Genomic DNA, 20,996 nt, shown 5'->3' with positions numbered 1-20,996 from the left:
CCTCCAGATGGTTCCCTTGTTCTCCAGCTGTTAAGGCATGGATGTTTCCGGATGTTTGCTGTTGTTGTTACATTCAAAGTTGTTTGACCAATGAAAAGCTGTTATGAAAAGAACTGCTGTGGAGAGAAGGGTATAAGAGGGGAGCCTACCCGCAAGATAAAAAAAAGGCAGCACCATGAAGTTACATCAATAAAGAAGCAGGAAAAATAAGTGAAGAGGAACAGGCTGGCAGAATGGAGACCAGGACGGGAACAGTCACTTTGATTGCCTCACGAAGACAGGTTCGGCCAGACTCAGCAAACTGCTCAGAGAAGCTCAGTACGGAAGTACTGAAAGTACTAAGTACAGAAAGTCACTGGAAACAGGCGCACTGGAGCTGGAGAGAAGCTCGAGCTGAGAGAAGTGGACCCGTGCACACAACTGCCTCTCGCTGGTAAGCAGTTGCGCGTTATGGGGAATCATACGTCCTTAGGAACAAAGACTGTCCTGGTAACCTTTCAGCTTATTCTCCTTATTAACAATTGGACAGTTTATGAGCCTGAAATATGGGACCAAACTGAGGTCAAGGTGTGGGACTCTGCAACTAAAAACGACAAGGTTGCAGTGGGATTGCTCGGCACGTGGCGAGCAGTCTCTGGGGCCTTAAAGAGCCATGTGGGACCACAGTCAGAAATGTGTGGTTTGCCAAATAGTGAGGGATCTGCGGGCTCCTTTACTGATCCGACTGCTATGCCATCAGTCCCTCTGCTGCTACAGCCATTGAAGGTCTTTGCTGTTATGCCCCCTGTTGACCTGGACATGCCTTTTGACCCAGGCCTCTTGGCCTTCACAAGGAGATGGATACACTTTTCTTCGATCCGGGAAGAACGGGATACATAAGGCCTGAAGACCGAGTTGCTTGACAACTTAAAGCGAGACATATTGTTCAAAAGGAATGGAAAATGGAGACTGTTAAGTCACGGAACTGAAAGGATTGTTTGTTACCTTTTATGTATAGGTGTACTCGATTTTACTAAGTTATGGAACTTAAAGGATTGTTTGTTACCTTTCCTGATTGTACGTATATATAGGCTTATGTGTACTTGTGTTTAGTATGTAAAGCAATGTTCTGTATATTTAGAATGTTTGTGTGTGTGTGCATGTTGGTGGAGCTCCCCACACACCCAGCACTGTTTACTTGCCTTTTATACCTTTTAGAAATATTTGTTTTATAAATTTTACAAAATTCAGATTGATTTCAGACCTCATTTATAACAAAAGCAACACACTAAGGGATTTTGTTAATTTAGCAGGAGCAGGGGGAGGTGATGCAAATTATGCCTCCATTTTGTTTTTGTGAGGAAATTCACAACACGCACCACAGAAACACACTTTGAAACTAAAGCATTTTGTGCTTACTCTGTCGTAGTCGTCAGCTCCTCTGTAACATGAGTTGTCTGAAGAAGGCCTTCACGTTTCTGGAAGTGAAAATAGAAACAGAGACTGAATTAGTATAGGAGAAGATGAACAAGGACTCTGCAGCATTCATCATCTTTCAGAGTCCTGGGGGAGAAAACTGAGTAAAATATGTTTGCTAAGATGAACATTTGTAGGGACAGAGGTGAAACAGCTGACTTGGGAGGGTTCACTTCTACAACAGTGGCATTTATCAGACTTGACAGCCAAATGAATATTTGGGAAATGTGTATATATTTGCAGCCAATAAACTCGTTAACAATTCTTCTCCTGAGACCAGAGTCAACATCATACCTGGAACACAAATTAGAGAGAGTATGTGAGCCCCATCTTAAAGTCCCCAAGGATATTTGTTTGTGTCAGTGTCAACCAACAATTTGACACAACCAGCAGCCTGGCTCTCAGGACAGGTCTGGGGCTGAAGTAACAGACTGCTGCCCCCATGCCAGGGCCTTCATGTGCTGGCAAAGCTCTCTATGCACAAAGCGGGCTCTCCTAGAGCAGGCCACCAGTGTGACTACTGAGGCCACCAGTCACACTCCTGTCAGGAGCCATCATGGAAACACAAGGAACACAAAAAGACTGACCTGACCAGTGATTTCATGATAGACAGCATCCCCCTGTTACTGGATTTTGTTTCCTTGGGATAGTTTTCTGCATGAGTAAGAATTCTACAACCCAACAGAGTTAGCATGTACTGAGACCCAGTTTCAAAGCAGCTTCCTCCATGGTAAGACACAGACCCATGATACGAGGGGACTCAAATGGTTTTGAGTCTCCCCAAAGTATTGGACACATGGGACACACCTCTTGGAGGCTGGAAATGTTGTTACCTAACTCAAAAAAACTTCTCAGCATCTCTTTCTACTGAGTCAGTAGGTCCCTTTTAAAATTATGAGACACAGCCTGATGCCTGAAAGGGGGAATTTCTCCCCGCCTTCTTTACGCTGAAAAAGCTGGCAACAAGAGCTCAAATCTCAGCAGGCATCTAAGAACTGGGTCCTGTCAGAATAACTGGCAACACAATTAATAAAGAAAGCTGCTAGCTCTGGTAAGCAGGGTAACGACCACCCCCAGGCACAGCTCTTTACACATATGCCATCTCAATCATTTTCACCAGCTGAACCCCAAACAAGAACCTATTATGGAGAACAGCTTTGAAGAGAAGCACATCCTTCCCCACAAGCAATCTAAGAAATACAAATTGAAATCAAAAAAACAGTAACAAGAATTTCTTCCCTGCCACTCCCCATTCAACAGAAGAACGCAGCGCTGCTTTCTCAAACCACCCAGGGAGCCTGGCTGAAAGCAAGGTGGGAGCTGCTGTCTCCAACCACTGTGCTGTGGCAGCTTCCCACTTGAGCCAGGCCCCGCGCTGAATCCAGCCCGCTGGCCGTGTCTTCTCAATGTCTTACTTCCATATTACAAATGCATCTTACTCTGCTCCCCTGAGGGAGCCAGGGGAACAGCACCAGAAAGTTTGGTAAAACAAGCCAGGATGACAGTATAGATGGGAAAATTAGGAAGTGTCTGACAGGGCAATATTTTCTTGCAAATGGAACAGTGTTGTCTTTATTGCATTCCACCGAGTCTCTGTTGTACTTGCACCAGTTTCTGGACCTTCCATTCACTGTGTACCTCAGGGGGAAGATGCTATGCCCTGTGAAAAAAAGCTCAGTGAGTGGTGACCAGTGAGTAATGCCTCCAAGCAGCTGACAAGAAAGAGAAAGGGATGCCCACTCTGATTCCCAGTGGGTGAAAATGACAGCACTTCTATGCAACTCTCTCAGAGGCAGCTGAGCATGCTGCTAGTATGAGCATAGCTCCCCTGGCCTTGCAATACAAAAACAAATGTCATCCTTCGATAAAAGTTGGATTCTTTGCATAAGAACCACCAGACACATTTATTCTTCATGCTGCCTTGCCTCTGACCTTTCAGTCTGCAACTCAGACTACAAGGGAATTACTGCAAAAATACCTCAGATCTCCCAGCAGCACCAAGGTGGGACATGCTGCAACTTTTAAAATGGGGAAGAGGAAAGCTAAGTGTAAAAGAAAGCAATTACTGAGCCTTGCAAAAATAAGCAACAATCAGAGAGCCTTAAAAACAATTTTTACCCTTACTCCTGAGAACATTTTTGCTTTCCTGAATTACAGCATTCCATCATCATACAAGTTCATGTTTCAGTTATCAGAAGGTAAAGTCAGCTGGAAGAAAAATCACAGCATTTTCAGTTCTCACTGGAGCCGCTCACTGAAATAATAAAGTTTCAACCCTTTCAACCCTTCCTGCCCTCACTGAGGAGGGCTAGAACAGGAAAATGTTCATTGATACCAGTATTAAAACATGTACCATCTTAGATTCATAACTTAGCACTTGAAGTAGCTGTCAACAGGATCTTAAGTAAAAGACCCACTTAAACCCTTGCTCTGCTAGGACACTTCAGATATAACTCTGAGTTCTATTGCCATTCTCACATTTTCTATTTCACTCAAAAAAGAACAACAGCCAACACCAAACAAAATAAAAAATAAAATAAAAAAAATAAAAAACACAAATCTGGGGGTTGATTTCAAAACAGGTTTGAAAGTAACTCGGTTTCAGAAGCTTCACTCTTGAGAGGGGCTACCTCATGGTGCCCATTATAAAACAATGTAGTGTTTTTCTGCTGGGTTAATCTTGTTACTGTTCTGGGTAATACAGTAGGTAGACAGATACATAGATAAAAGTTCTTCCAGCCAGGGAAAGTAAAACGGAAAGTGCTCTCCAAAACAATTGTGGATTTTCTAAGCAAACTACACTGTGCAGGACCAAAAGAAGACAGTGTATTACTTGACAGATAAAGATCCAACTATCTTTCTCAGAACAGCGACTGCAGAAAGTCTCTGTCTGTCACCTCAAGACTTGAAAGGATAGAATTCAAGGGAAGGCAGAAGCACAACCAGCCTGTGGAGATCTTGATAAATACTTCTCATGTAGGACGGTCCTATCATAATACTATTTCATTTTGTGGACCAGGTCACTAAAAATTAGAGAAGAGAAAGCCCGTGTTTCCACAAGATAAAAAGGTGTTTGGCGTTGCTCTTGGATGGGCTATGAAAATGTACACAGCTTCATTAAGCAGTAACTTGATAAGCCAGTATGACAGTTATTTTCACAGTGTAAACACAGCCCTTCTGGGCAAGAAGCACTTCACAGATCTATACAGTGTGTGAACAGCTCAAATAAACTGATAATGTTAATTCTAAGTGCCAAGGACAACCATGAAAGTGAGACTGATCTAGTTTTGAAAACTTCAGTATAAGTGCATTCTTGCACAATACTTCTGTATTGTGCAAGGTTTTCTTGCTCAAGGGCCAATTCTGCAAAGAAAACAAAAAAGTCTCTCTACAAACTATTGATTAATCCCCTTAAATGCATATGCAGGCAAGAAGAGGCATTTACCCAAAACCTCTCTAAGCAGCCACCTTATATTAATTGTGATCTAGTTTGACAGAATCCTAATAATGATTGGGATCTGTAATAAGAGATCATTTAACAATTGGTAATTATAATAATAATCTTCTTAATAATAGTTTTCTTACTTGAATTGGGAATAATGCTAACCTCATTACCATTTTTCTATTTGTCAGTGTAACAAAGGCTAAAAAAAAAAACATGTAAAGAGATTTGTGTTACTAAACCAGCATGCATTTTTAGACTAGATTATGGATGCTGAACTACAAAAATTCAATTTACCAAACTCTATGGCCAAAATAATTACCTTCTGCAGGAACACTGCAGAAGAAATATGTTTCAGTATACGTTGTGTTTTGCTTTCCACTTAAATAAACAAGCTGAAGCCTAGCAATGAAACAAGTCTCCTCTTACACAGGCCCAGCTAAGGTAAGCTCAGAACCAGCAGTTGCCATAACCATCTCCAGGACTCAAGGCTCTAGGTCCAAGAGTGAGAGTTTACAGCTCTCAAGCTTAAATTAACCCTCCTTGTAAATAACATGGGCGTTTTCTTCCTCACTCCTTCCCTCCCTTTCCTTCCTTCCTTCCTCCCTCCCTTTCCTTCCTTCTCTTCCTCCCTTCCTCCTTCCCTTCCTTCTCTTCTTCCCTTTCTCTTTCCCTAGCTCCTGTCAGCCTTCATTGCATTCCATCTTCATCTCAGCCCTGTCTAATCTTGAGGCTCAGAGGCCCCAGGGAACAAGATCCTCCATTTAGGTGTCCACTTTATACCCCATTGTGTTGGGTCTGTCTGAGCTGGAGTCACCTTTTCCCTGCAGCAGCCCGCACAGTGCTGTACTCTGCACTCGTAGCTGGAACAGCACTGATATCACTCCAGTGTTGTGTCTATAGCTGTGTAGTGCTGGCACAGCATCAGGACTCCTTCCAAGCCCCCAAGAGCCAGCAGGCTGGGGGTGGGCAAGTGATGGGGAGGGGACATTGCCAGGGCAGCTGACCTAAACCAACCAAAGGGATATTCCATAACACCTGATGTCACACTCAGCAATAAAAGGGGGGGCTCTCATGGGGGAGGGGGTTGTTCCTCCTGAACAACCACTATGCGTTTGAGGCCCTGCTTCCCAGGACGTAGCCGAACACCGCTCGTTGATGGGAAGTAGAGAATAATTTTTTTTTCTCTCTCTCTGTGCTTCCACGCGGACTGATTGTTTCTTTTGTTTCTGTTTTTCTTCCCCATTCCCTTTCCCTTTAATTAAACCTTTCTCATCTCAAACCTCGAGTTCTCTGTGTTGTGTTTTCTCCCCCTTCCTCTTTGAGGAGAGGGGGAGTGAGAGAGCGGTTGTGGTGGAGCTCAGCTGCCCACCTGAGTAAAACCACCACACCCATAAATATACATAACATATATACATAACATATACACACATAACATTATATATAACAGGAAAGGATGTGAAAATATGTTCTCCACAGACTTGCCAACACTACAGAGATGGAGAGTCCTGAAGCTGTGAAATAAGGATGAGGAAAGAGCAGCTTTCCCTCTTTACCTAAGTGTTTTTTTTTATTTGTTTGTTTTTTTCCCTCACAAATCGCAGCTACAGAAGACACTTTACTGTACTGGGCAGAAGGAAATTTCAGGCATTAGGGTGACAGAAGACTGTAGACCACTTTATATTTGTATTTCCTCCTTACCTTTCTAAGGTAGTCAAGAAAAAAAACAAACTAGTCTTCTATTTACATTCATGTTACTTTATACCTAATTCACCTTTCTTAAAATGGAGAGAACTATAGGAGCTTGAAAGCAGCTCAAAATCCTCTCTTAAAGAGAATGCATAATATTTACTGTGAGCTAGGGAATATCTGTCAATTACCCACTTACATCATACCCTGTACCTCTAGAGCATTCAGGCATGCAGCCTAGAAAATGCCATTATTTAAACTTAAAGCAAAATGGGGCTTGCCTAACCAACCACAATGCAATTGCATCTTGTAAGGCGATCTACATTTGCAAAATAGAGACCAATATCACTTTATCTTCTTGATTTTTTAAAGGAATCCTACTACAGCTTGACAGCTCTAACAGCAACTGGCACGTACAGGAGCATTTCCTCAGCCTTTTGCCAGAAGCTGAGCCTGCCTCGCGACAACAGTGCTGAGCACCACAGCAAACAGTCATGGCACGATCAGAAAGAGTATCCAGCTGCAACAGATCTGTCTAGAGTTCCAACAGCTGTTCAGAAAAGCTGGGTTCACATGCTGCAGATGGTACCACCCAGCTTCATCTGGGATAGAAGGCAAAATAAAAAGCAATAGTAAGTATACTCCGAAAGCAGAGTCTTTGTACAATGAAAGGAAATGGTCAACACCACGCAGGGAAAGGAAGAACTATAGCAATATCTAAGGCAGGAGGGAAGAAGTCAAGGTTCCTAAGGTCAGATCTATTCTCCATATTTAAGGAAAGCTAACAAAAACGCAAGGCTGCGCAAAAAATTATGAAACTCCATTAGTAAACCAAGGAAAACAACATGTCTGAATAATAAGCCACTTGGGAAAAACAACACCAGTAACAGGCTTCCCAAAATGAGGAGATTCTATGTGCTGAAAATCTTTTCTGTGTTATCTGTGTCAATGGTTTCTCTAAACAAACAAACAAACAAAAAAAAAAAAATTCTGAAGTGCCAAAAGTTAGAGACGCAACTATTTTACACAAAATCCCACCACATGATTTTGGCTTCATATTGCATTAGAAAATCACATAAGCATTTAGGTCAGGAAAGACCTCCAAAATCAAGTCCAACCATCACCTAACACTACCAAGTCCATCTCTAAACCATTTCGCTAAGCACCACAATCACATCTTTTAAATACCTCCAGCGATGAGGACTCCACCACTTCCCTGGGCAGCCTGTTCCAATGCTCCTTCTATGAAGAAATCCTTCCTGATATCCAGTCTAAACCTGCCCTGGCACAACCTGAGGCCATTTCCTCACATCCTAAAAAGGCGGTCCTAAGCATATGAGAGATATGTTCTTGGAATCACATTTAAGTACACAAAATGCATCCCAGGACTGGGACTCACTGAACAGTTAGTCGGCTGAATATGAGCCAGCAGTGTGCTCAGGTGGCCAAGAAGGCCAACAGCATCCTGGCTTGTATCAGAAACAGTGTGACCAGCAGGGCTAGGGAGGTGATCGTCCCCCTGTACTCGTACTCGGCTCTGGTGAGGCCGCACCTCGAGTACTGTGTTCAGTTTTGGACCCCTCGCTACAAGAAGGACATCGAGGTGCTTGAGCGGGTCCAGAGAAGGGCAACAAAGCTGGTGAGGGGCCTGGAGAACAAGTCCTATGAGGAGCGGCTGAGGGAGCTGGGCTTGTTAAGCCTGGAGAAAAGGAGGCTCAGGGGCGACCTTATCGCTCTCTACAGGTACCTTAAAGGAGGCTGTAGTGAGGTGGGGGTTGGTCTGTTCTCCCATGTGCCTAGTGACAGGACAAGGGGGAATGGGCTTAAGTTGAGCCAGGGCAATTTTAGGTTGGATGTTAGGAAGAACTTCTTTACCGAAAGGGTTGTTAGGCATTGGAACAGGCTGCCCAGGGAAGTGGTGGAGTCACCATCCCTGGAAGTCTTTAAGAGACGTTTAGATGTAGAGCTTAGGGATATGGTTTAGTGGGGACTGTTAGTGTTACGTCAGAGGTTGGACTCGATGATCTTGAGGTCTCTTCCAACCTAGAAATTCTGTGATTCTGTAACAACTAGGACAATAATTTTCTAAATAAATCAGGAGCAGATAGGAGCAGCCTGGTAGTGTAAAATTAGAGTGATTATTTTGATCAAATTTTCATATGACTTTATACTCACCCGTACCACCACCACTTGTACAGACACATGTTCAGGCAGTCGAGTGGGAGCCTGGAAATGCATTGCCAAAGCTACCAGAAGGTGAAGAATGGAAATCAGATTCTTGCCATGGATTGCTGCGGGGAACAATGAAAAGGAAGCAAATAAAAGAATACTGATGCCTTATTTTAAACTAATACCCCTGGGAAAAAGGTAGAAGAACTAAAAATATGTTTTTGGTGAAGACAGTCTTCTTGTTTCCTTCTTCCTTTTCCTAAATTAACGAAGTTTAGGAAATAATTTTACAGGTAGCAGAGCCTAGATTTAATTCCCTTCAAGCTACATAACAAATTTAGGATTCCAGACACTTCAGCTCCCTCCCTAGTCAATGAAATAAAAACAAATGGACTCAATCACTTTCCTTCCATTGTACTGGAGAATACTAGATAATTCTGCTTTTAGAAAATGTTCAAGGTGTTAACAAAAGATTACCTGGCTGTAAGAGACAAAAAGCACCCACAACCTACGTGAACCAACTTCCCAAACTTCATTCTCACGTTTGGATCATAACAGGCCAAGCTGGAACACAGGGCACTTTCTGCTTAGCCTGTCAGAAACAATATCCTTACACAGGATGAAGCATCTTTTTGACTCTCACTGTGGTGGCCCGAAGGCTTAAATCATCCTCTTGTAATTGAATGACTAAAAAAATTCTCATGTCTGTAGGATTCAAATTCAGGAAGCAAACAAAAAAATGCCTAACGAAAGCATATGCCTAAAGAAACAGCACTTCAATTATCCCACAGCCATGTTTGTCTGTCCTTAAACAAAGATCACAGAAGAAGGTACCAGTTACAATCCATACATGGATTTGGTAATGCATGCAAATAAATAAAAAAACATGGTAAATCATAAAGAGTATGATCAAGCTATTGATTATCACGCCCTCCTCTGCCTGTGAAGCTGAGACAGAAAGCATAGCTATGTCCTTACAGTCAACGTTCCACTTGATTGTCCAGCCATGGGGTCGAAGTAAATCATGGACAGCTTCCAGAACAGTCTGCAACTTTTGTTTCTGACCAATTTCAGATTGCGTCACTTCTGCTACATTCAGTTTACGGTCAGCCAATTTTTCTGTATTTGAGGAAAGCAACAAAAAAAGAAACAGGCAATATCAGATTAAACAAGGAGCTGGGTGGGAATAACAACCACAGAATGGTGGGGATCAAAGCTGCGCTCTGATAGAATATTTTCAGCAGAGTAATTTTCCACTGAAAGCAAACCTTTCATCAAAGTGTGTCAGTTCCAATAAACCTTGTGATAGAAAACTGGTAAGGTCTGGCAGAACATGCTCACCAATCAGGTGTCAAAATATATAAAAAAAATATAAAAACTTTCAGACAGGCAACAAGTTCGTAGTAATACTTACTGTGCCTCTTCTTTTCTTTCCCTGCTGAAAAACATGTGGCACAAGGCAGCCTTCTCTACACAAGGGACTTCCACTAGTTCAATGGACTTTTCTAATAAGCGAAGTTAATTTAGGAAAAAAAAAAAAAAGTGCTTGGGTGGACATTTACTTCAGCTTAGTGAGATCTATTTCAGGTTAGCTGAAGGTCTAAAGGAATCTAAAGGAAAGCATGCCTTCTCAACTCATGAAGAGTCACAGATTTATAGTGACTTACTGGAACCCATTTAGAAAAATACGTTGGTACAATATGGTCATGTTGTCATGACATTGTCACATCATAGTTGATTAATTCCACAAATGAACTAAAGAAGCAAATTTTGTAAAAGGCCATTACTAAGATTTGAACTTTGTTTCTGTAATATAATTATTAGTTGCCAAATTCATAGACAAGCCAGTTCTTCTCTTCCTCTCCACTGTGGCCCTCCTGCCAAAGACATAGGAGCTGAATGTCCCTCTCACAAAAAAAGAAAGCTGTGGAAGGTGCAGAGAGTTCTCCAGCTGCCAGAGTGATGTAGACCACTCATCTGTTTTCTCCTTCCACTCTAGAGAGTCACACTCACTATGCTCCTGGGACTAGGAAATCAGGACTGGATCAATATATTCCAACTATATATTCAAGTATTTAAAACAAAAAAGAAAATAACATACTTAATCAAAGCAGTTTTCACAAAATGGGATGGGCTTCAGAAACATTCCTAAGTTGTCAAGACATATTATTCCAATAATGAAAATACTTCTGGTCTCAAGTTCAAGAGTGTGTCCTCTAAACATTTTTCATAGCTGTGTATATTTTAAAAAAACAGAAAAACAGAAGCATTTTAATAACCCAAACAGAAGAGATTTGTAATTTATCAATTCATGAGTACTTTTAACATTTTGAATGTTTCTATCAATCTATATTAAGAAATTTTTATCATTATCAAAATACTCTTAATAGGAAAAAAGTTCTTTAGCCAAGGCATCTCTGAGCCTTTCTTAAGCTGACTGCCAAAACACTTAAGTATTATTTTAAACAATCTTGGATTTTATTTTTTTTTTAATAATTTGTCCTAGAAGATTCATTTGTTATGTTATTGTTCCTATCTACTCTCAGCCCAGGTGAACTTCCAGTCAGCAGGAAGAAGTTTATTTCTCTTTACCCTGACACCATGTGCACCAAGCCACTCTAGCCACTCTCAGTAGCACAACTTGTACCTGTTGTGTTAAGGGGTGTAGCCAATTAACCGTTTTGGGTCTGGTAGGATTCAGGGTACTGAACTATCACAATCACAGATTCACCAATAATGCATTAACCGTCATGGGTCTGGTCAGATTCAGAGCACTGAACTACCAGAGTCACAGATTCACCAATAACATATAACCGCCCTTACTCTAGTTGCATTCAATGAGAACTACCACAGCTAGGAACAATGCACAAATTATTACAGCAACAGGTACACGGGTTCTTTGTATTGCTAGTGATAGTTACTGTCTGCAAAAGCAAGCTAGCATGCATGAAATATACAAGTGCACAGCTCGGAAATTAACATGTTAAAAGGCACAAAGACTCTATAGAAATTTCTAAGTTTCTGCGGAGGCACACAGTATAACCAAGTGTTCAACTCTCACAATCTCACCCAAAGGTCCAAAGGTGTCCCATATGGGGGGGGGGGGGGGGGGGGGGGGGGGGGGAACAGAGGCTCAGCCCATTGACTGATCCCAGGAGTCGGGAGGTCCTCAGGATGGTGTATTTCCTCAGAATGGTGTATTCCCTAACATCCCCTCTCTCTTAGGCCAATTTATACTATTCTCTATCTTTTAGGTGGAGCCTGAGTGACTCTAGTCAAGCATATCTTACTTACGATTGGTAAAAATTTTTCCCGTTTCTGTTTAAAGGTATAGGCTCCAAGAAATTCAGAGTGCGTGCACTGTGAGGGGTGGTCGCACTGTGGAGGCAGGTAGCTTTTGAGATGGAGGTGTGTTTTGGTATTATAATGATATTATAATGAGCAAAAGGAAACTAGGATACAGCGTTTGTCAAAACACGACAGGTCATTGGTTTAGGGTAGCAAAAAGTGCAGCTTATTGGTCTTGGTGTGCACAAGAACAATCAAGGCTCCACCTGGTCACAGAGCCTAGCTGTGGTGTCTCCACTCCACTCTATGCTCCGTACTGTTCCTTAGAGTTCCACCAGGTTCCCCCAGTGCAATAGCATCTAAGGTTGGAAGCCTAGGGAACGCTCAGGTAATGCAGCTATGACCTACCCTGAAAGCCTCTTCAGTGCTGTACATTTTCTTTAAAATGTGAATGTTAGTTTTATTTTTGTAGTTACTTTAGGCAATTGCACCACAGTACCTTGATAAAATTAACTAAGAAAGGAGCCCCACCTGAATCAATCTAACAGTCACTTGCAAATCTCATATTCCAAATAGCTTCAGAGTAAACCCACTAACAAACTGTTGTCTTTCATCTGCCCATCAAGACAGATCTTCTTGGAAACATCTCTCACATACAAGAAGTAGTAACTATTACTTGAGGTTTAATGATCTTGGTTTGTCAGCCCTTCCTGTAGGTATAAAGGACTTGTTACAAAACAGTGGGGTGACTTAATTGTGAGGCCTTAAGCACCAGGAGCACCACTAGCATGACATGCTTTGCTGCCTATTGCATCACTGAGAAAGTATGAAGTTAGATAAATTCAGGAATATAAGTTTTGCTGAAGAAATCAAGGCACCACTGAAAAAATCATGTTGAGAGACTGGGGCTGAGTTGTGATGGATTCAGGCTAGGGGAAAAGTATTTGGTCTCCTGTCAGATGCCCAACAGTAAGAAAATAAAGAAAAGTCAGTCCAGTCAAAAGTCTCAGGCCTGCAAGATGTATATGATCACCTCTCCTCCTGTAGGATAAGCTAAGTCCAACTGTATGGCCATGTACGTACAGACAACTAAGCTCTTTCTACACATATGCAAGCCAGAGGGTGGAAATCAAGGCCTCCACAGACACGTTCCCAACAGCAAATGGCTTTTATGAAATAAATTACCACCTGCCCAAACACCGACATGTAAGCACAGGAAGTACAGTTTTGCCCTCTTCTTATCCTCTAATGTCAGACTGATGTCACACACCAGTGTCTATCTTCAGCACTGAGACCAATTTGCAAATCCATTTGCAATACTTCACCCTGCATCCCAGAAAGGACTCGGAGCAATGCCAGCTCACCTCTTATTTCAAAGAGCTTCCAGAGAAGCAACAGTAAGACGGCACACACCTGTGGTGATTTTACTCAGGTGGGCAGCCGAGGTTCACCACAGCTGTTCTCTCACTCCCCCTCCTCAAAGGGAAAGGGGGAGAAAATACAATGCAAAGGGCTCAAGAGTTGAAATAAAGACAGGGAAATCACTCAACAATTATCATCATGGGCAAAACAGATTCATCATAGGGAGATTAATAAAATTTATTGCCTATTACTAACAAGCTAGAGAAGTGAGAAACAAAGAAAACAAACTAGAACACCTTCCCCCCCATTCACCCTCTTCTACCTCCACCCCCCAAAAGTGGAGTAGGCAAATGGGGGCTGCGGTCAGTCCCTGATGCTTCATCTCCACCATTCCTTCATGGTCAGTCTCTGTCCCTGCTCCATGTGGGGTCCCTCCCACAGGATGCCGTCCTTCCCGAACTGGTCCTGCGTGGGCTGCCCACAAACAACAGCTCTTCAAGAACTGCTCCCACATAGGTCGGTACCACAGGCTCTATCCATCGTGACCATACTGCTCCAATCTGGGTCCCCCACGGGCAGCAGCTACCCCCAGACCCCCTGCTCCTTTGCGGGTTCCTCTCCACGGGCTGCAGCTCTGGCCTGGGGCCTGCTCCTGCAGGGGTTCTCCATGGGCCACAGCCTCCTTCAGTGCAGGTCTACCTGCTTCACTGGGGGCTCCTCCACAGGCATGGAGATCTGCTCCACCATGGGACCCATGGACTGCAGGGGGACAGCCTGCTCCATCAGGGGCTTCTCCACAGGCAGCAGAGGAACTTCTTCTGCATGCCTGGAGCACCTCCTGCACTCACCTTGGTGGCTGCAGGGCTAGTTCTCACTCTTTGCTCTCCCAGTTGCTGTTGTGTAGCAGTTTTGTTTGTTTTGTTTTGTTTTTCCCCTTTTTTCTTAAATCTTCTCTCACAGAGGTGCAAAGAACATCACATATCGGCTCAGCTCTCGGCAGCAGTGGGTCCTTTTGGAGCTGGCTGAAACTGGCACTTATTTAACATGGGGCAGCTGCTGGATTCTTCTCACAGAAGCCATCCCTGCAGTCCCCCTGCTACCAAAACCTTGTCATGTAAATCCACAACACCTCAATGTTAGGACTGGCAAGGTAATTTACTGAGAGATTTATGTAACAGGGTAAGACTTCAGCTCCTTTTTCTGAATGCCTTTATGTAAGAGTACCAGAGCAATGTTCAACTGGAAATTCTCTGTGAGAGACAAAAACCACCAGATGCTATCCCAGACCTGGAACTAATTTGCATTCACACAAATACTCCTCAGCTAAACTAACAATACTCTACCTCACCACACTATGGCTGGATGGTCCCAGTTACAGTCTAACCAAAAAGTATTAGAAGTACTGTCATTTCATTCCTCAAGCTACTTTTAATGGCACATAAATTGTTATTAACCAATTGTAAAAGCTTATGTTCAGCAAAACACTGCAAATCTTATTTAAAGAGCATATGCAGAAAATTCAGTAAGAAGCATCAGTTAGCACCAAAGGAATTAGCAAAACCAAGTCCTCTTGCCCCACTCTGACACACGTATCCATAACCCAGCCCACTCTTGAAAACATAACATAGGCAGATGGCTTTCAGCTTACTTAGCTGTTTCCAAGAAACTGTGTGGATCTACATTGGCACTTGAAGCTTCAAGTCTCTTTGTTTGCTAAAAATACCCCTATAAATCAATGCAACTTCATTAAAGTTCTTCTCCATTGTGCTTCTTGCATAAGCACACATACCAACTGCAGAGATGTAAGGGGGTTGCAAAATCACAGTTGCTTAACTGAGTATATCCCCTCATGTATTATTTGCATAGAAGAACACATTGTAAATATGTGCCTGGTGTCATGCATTCTCTTTTTTCCTTGTTTTTTTGTTGTTGTTTTTTGTTTGTTTGTTTGTTTGTTGTTTGTTTGTTTTGTTTTGTTTTGTTTTGTTTCTCCCTTAAAAGTAATTCAGTTATGGCCTCAAGATTAGCTTTCGGTCCAAAAAGCTTTCAGGATCAAACTGCAGAAAAAATTTTGGGCCACATGTCTCCTGCTTGGTCTCCCGCTGTAAACACAAATTTCTTCACCTTTCTTCTGCCACATTTCAGATCTCTGGATTATTCTTAGTCCACAAATCAGCCACCTGAGACTCATCCCAATTTCCACCCCTTTTAGCAGTCTGCCTGAGAAGAACAGATGGAAAAGCTGACAGTGTAGCTATCACTGAAACAAACGGTATCCCTGGTGAGATGCTAAGTTACTGCACAGACTACCTACTGTCTGCAGCTTTGGAAGGGATCAATTTTGGACTCCTTCCAGTCTTTGGGGCCACCTTCTCTTGTGTGAACTCACCTAGCAACTTCTGCAGCACCTGCCCATCATAAAGGTCCTCTTCAAGATGTTTGACAATGATTCTCTCCTCCACCAGCACATCATTAATCCAGTCAATTAGAACCTGCAAGTACAGAAAGAGGAGACAAATGTGTAAAAAAAAAAATACTGAAATATGTTCCTTTGAGCAGTAATCAGGAACAGAAATATATTCCATGAAATAACCAGGAATAGTAAACAGGAGGAGTAACCGTATTTATGTATTTCCAAGTTACAGAGAAAAAACAGAGATATTTTTGCTTTTTCTGTTTTTAATTCAGGTCTGGCAACATGGCAATTGTAGTGCCCTCTGTTTTTCCTCTTTAAAATGTCTCCTCATTCCACCAATGCTAAAGCAAATAGCAACTAGCAGCTCTACAGCAATCATCTTTGCTAGTATCTAACAAACCTGCTCTCCAAGTCCAAAAACTCCTGTCATCTGTTTTACACAATCAGCAGACCTGCCAGTAGAGAACAAGAGTCCCACAAACCCAAAGGCTCCCAGCACTCCCACTGTCATCCCTATCCTGAACAGACATGAGTAGTAGACCAGGAAGAAGAGCTTCGGAGAGGAAACAGTGAATGCTCCCACTAATAGGAGCTAAACAGACCCACTAGATAGATCCTTGCCATTAAGCAAAAGGACTACGCATTTTATCTTCAGCTATTACAGAAGACTGTAATTAAAACTTTGGTTAACTGGGTCTGATAACCATTCAAAAATGTATGTATGGAATAGTCCTCTTATGCTGACCACCATAACTATAAAAATCATTGTCACCTGCAAAACAGGAATGAATGTAAAGAACCTTTAAAAAGAAAAGGAACTGAGTTAAGTTTTCCAGGTGCCAAAGATAATATTTTCCAAACAGTTACAGGAAAAAACGCATTGACTGTTTTAAGTTGGCAGGAATGTTTTCCTCCGATCAATTATTTGGAAAATCAAATTACTTGCAAAATAATATAGTTCTGTGGGAAGAGATGTAAAGTTGCTGCTAAATCCTTGATTCATAAGGGGAGAAGAGTATTACCAACCACAAATGTTCAAAATACATTAAGGGGAGCTACGTAAAAAAAAAAGAGCATCAACTAAAAAGTCTACAGTTTTTAATTTGCTTCACATACAACTTGTGGATGCTTTAAATTCACTTTCTGACTAGGCCCCATAATTCTGCATCTTTTTTGCAGTCAGGATAGCTAAGAACTTTTTGTTTTGTTTTGTTTAATATTCAAGACATTATGAAAAAAAGGTAAATAAAACACAGATAGGATTGCATTGAAACACACATGCGTTGGCAATCCTACAAACACGAATATTTGAGTATATTGGTAACATGGATATTTAAGTAATTCAGCCTACTTACTGAGGTTCACTGAGTCTACCAACTTCAAGGAAGCTTTGTTAGGCTTAATGTTCAAAAGTAAGTTCACAATCCAAATATGAAATTCTTATGCTTCATCTCTAACCTGTATCTTCAGCACTTACAAAGCATGCTGAAAAGTGCAGGGTTGAAACTCAGCTCTAAACAGCATAAGCAGCAAATTTTAGCTGGGTCATATGGCAACCAGTCCATCACAGAAAGCAAGGACCATCATCAATGCACATAGAGGTAACTCAAATCCTTTTTGCCCCCTACAGTGCACAGAAGGAGGAAAACTCTCAATAATAAAAATAACTCTAAGTATCAAAAGTGGTCCTCTCTACTGCAGGTAAAGGAAAGATAAAGTGACATCAAAAAATAGATGTGGATATAAAAGGATAAGCTCCACACCAGTTTAGTTGCTCTACTGCTGCCCTGTAATGTTGCAGGAGCCTTATCTATTACTTGGGTCATTCCCTCCATCAGACGGCCTCCTCTGTGTGGTTATAGTTATCACTGTTGTTTCGACACGTGCATCCAAGACCCATGCTCCCACACCCACCTAATGTCATTTGTTGGGCAGGGGGATCATCCAATTTATACAGAATCACAGAATCATCTAGGTTGGAAGAGACCTCCAAGATCACCTAGTCCAACCTCTAACCTAACACTAACAAGTCCTCCACTAAACCATATGACTAAGCACTACATCTAAACCTCTTTTAAAGACCTCCAGGGATGGTGACTCAACCACTTCTCTGGGTAGCCCAAATTAGTTCATTAGCCTGAAAACTAGTTCACTGGAGATTATAGCCAGCAAAAGTTAAATGCAAGAAGATGCAGTCTAAATAAAGCAGCAGAGTTCTGCTCTGCAGGTGGGAAAACACAACCACATTTGAAGAGAAAACTCCAATTAGCTATTTTTGTCTCTTTCAATCTTTTTCAGAAGACGGACATTTATGGTAAATGGTTGGAGAGAGACATGAGACAAATTAGTAATCTGAAAAACAATGAGAAGAGGAATGCTATTGTTGGCCTTGAAAACTATTCACCAGTGATACAGAAAAGCAACTCCTAAGTAATGAGGTATTTTCTTGTCGTAGATCATCTCAGAAGAGATTTTTGAAGTCTTTCAATAAAGTGACCACCCAATTCCAAAATTCCAAAAGCAAGGCTTTTGACACCGTCTCCCACACCATTCTCCTCAAGAAACTGGCTGCTCTTGGCTTGGACTGGCGCACGCTTCGTTGGGTTAGAAACTGGCTGGATAGCCGGGCCCAAAGAGTCGTGGTAAATGGAGTCAAGTCCAGTTGGAGGCCAGTCACTAGTGGCGTCCCCCAGGGCTCGGTGCTGGGGCCAGTTCTCTTTAATATCTTCATCGATGATCTGGACGAGGGCATTGAGTGCACCCTCAGTAAGTTTGCAGATGACACCAAGTTAGGTGCGTGTGTCGATCTGCTTGAGGGTAGGAAAGCTCTGCAGGAGGATCTGGATAGGCTGCATCGATGGGCTGAGGTCAACAGCATGAAGTTCAACAAGGCCAAGTGCCGGGTCCTGCACCTGGGGCGCAATAACCCCAAGCAGAGCTACAGGCTAGGAGAGGAATGGTTGGAGAGCTGCCAGGCAGAGAAGGACCTGGGAGTGATGGTGGATAGTCGGCTGAATATGAGCCAGCAGTGTGCTCAGGTGGCCAAGAAGGCCAACGGCATCCTGGCTTGTATCAGAAACAGTGTGACCAGCAGGGCTAGGGAGGTGATCGTCCCCCTGTACTCGTACTCGGCTCTGGGGAGGCCGCACCTCGAGTACTGTGTTCAGTTTTGGACCCCTCGCTACAAGAAGGACATCGAGGTGCTTGAGCGGGTCCAGAGAAGGGCAACAAAGCTGGTGAGGGGCCTGGAGAACAAGTCCTACGAGGAGCGGCTGAGGGAGCTGGGCTTGTTCAGCCTGGAGAAAAGGAGGCTCAGGGGTGACCTTATTGCTCTTTACAGATACCTTAAAGGAGGCTGTAGTGAGGTGGGGGTTGGTCTGTTCTCCCACGTGCCTGGTGACAGGACGAGGGGGAATGGGCTTAAGTTGAGCCAGGGGAGTTTTAGGTTAGATGTTAGGAAGAACTTCTTTACTGAAAGGGTTGTGAGGCATTGGAACAGGCTGCCCAGGGAAATGGTGGAGTCACCATCCCTGGAGGTCTTCAAAAGACGTTTAGATGTAGAGCTTAGGGATATGGTTTAGTGGGGACTGCTAGCGTTAGGTCAGAGGTTGGACTCGATGATCTTGAGGTCTCTTCCAACCTAGAAATTCTGTGATTCTGTGATTTAAAAAAATCACCTGAAATTAAGCTGAAACTATCATATGACAATCAAATCCCCTAATATGAAGATGCTTCATTTCCCTAAGCCCTCAAAAGCATTGTTAAATATGACTTAGGATGCTAAACTATTTGAAACCTGTACTTAACATGTTATTTTCTCCTGTGCTGAATAGTATTGAAGTCAAAATCCACAAAATGCCAAGGAATTAAAAACAGAAGTCTAGAAGTATCTTCTAATATAGGAGCCAACATCTTATTTCCAAAAGTTTAGGTACAGAAGAATTATGAAGCAGCTTTGGAAATATTCTCATATGGGTATAGATTGTTTAAAAAGGGAAATATTTACACTATGTAGTACTTAAATGTTTCAGAGAAATCTAGTACTGAAAAAATTTTGGGAAAAAAGTACATAAAAGGATACAAACGATACGAGGTCTAGCCATAATTATTTTTTTTAATAGAGTAGCACCTGAATGAAAGAAAAATACCCTAAAGACTGTTCTAACTTCTTTAGTATTCAGACTACAACTCCAGCTCTGGTGGGAAAACAAATTTGTAATTTATATTTAAACAAAAAAAAAAAGTTTTTATACCGTCCTTGAAGAGTGACAAATGTTGCAACTTTAAAACAAACAAACTCCACACACCCCCGGTTTTCCTGCTGTAATTCTTAATTTCTTGCGTGTGTCTTAATCAGGAGCCTGGAAAATCTTTCTGCACCGATTTTTATTTTTAATTTTTAATTTTTGCAAGGGATGTAAAGCACCATTTTGCTTATTGAAATGACTAACACACAGAAATACATTATGACTCTTTTTTCATGGAGAGTCAATGCTCCAGCTCTTTACAATTGCTCCTTCATGCAAAGACAGAAGCAGAAAATATTCAATAACCTGGATTTCTAAAAATTTAAACCGTTTCATACAGGCACAGAGTGGGAAGCAGACATAAGGTGAAGCCAGAGTTTTTCCTGTGTGTGAAAATATGCTTAACTTGGATCTCTCTGGCCTCAAACTCCTCTACCCATTCCTTCACATCTGTGTGTCTGTACTTGACGTATCTTCACTTCAATATTAACTTCTAAGGTAGGGCTATATTTGCTGCCTTTAAAATGTGTGTAAGAGATGCATTGCAGGACTGAGGAATTGCTTGACTGCAAAGCCTGTTGTCCCAGTGTCAGCCCTAGCACCATGCTTCTCCTTACATGCACTGGCTGGTGAAACCACCACCAGATCCCATATACAGCTAACGATCTTGAGTTCACCTCAGCCTCACCTTGTTCAGTACTTGCAGGCTCACAAAGTAGCACACTGGTACATGGAAATGTTCGTTATGTCTCTTAACTAGAGCACACTTTTATGAAAAGCTATTTTTCTATGAATTTTTCATAGAATCATAGAATGGCCTGGGTTGAAAAAAACCCTTAAAGATCATCTAGTTTCAACTCCCCTGCTCTGGAAAGGGTTGCAAATCACTAGAGCAGGCAGTATAGTATTTGGGATTAGCAGTGATTTT

General features: G+C 42.2%; 1 protein-coding gene across 1 annotated transcript in view; it reads right to left on the bottom strand.

The window, feature by feature from the left end:
* Nucleotides 1-20,996, bottom strand: part of PARVB (parvin beta) — an 89,160-nt gene that overhangs the window by 18,935 nt on the left and 49,229 nt on the right. Inside the window, exons 4-7 of the mRNA XM_084284950.1 lie at nt 15,795-15,897; nt 9,734-9,874; nt 8,762-8,877; nt 1,399-1,457 (exon numbers count right to left, since the gene is read on the bottom strand). Coding sequence (XP_084141076.1) covers nt 1,399-1,457; nt 8,762-8,877; nt 9,734-9,874; nt 15,795-15,897 — 419 coding nt within the window. The remainder of the gene's footprint in view (nt 1-1,398; nt 1,458-8,761; nt 8,878-9,733; nt 9,875-15,794; nt 15,898-20,996) is intronic.

The sequence above is a fragment of the Netta rufina genome (genome assembly GCF_964035555.1).
Source record: "Netta rufina genome assembly, chromosome: 1".
Taxonomy (NCBI): domain Eukaryota; kingdom Metazoa; phylum Chordata; class Aves; order Anseriformes; family Anatidae; genus Netta; species Netta rufina.
Note: the sequence above shows the minus strand (reverse complement) of the source record. Positions and strands in the feature narration are given on the sequence as shown.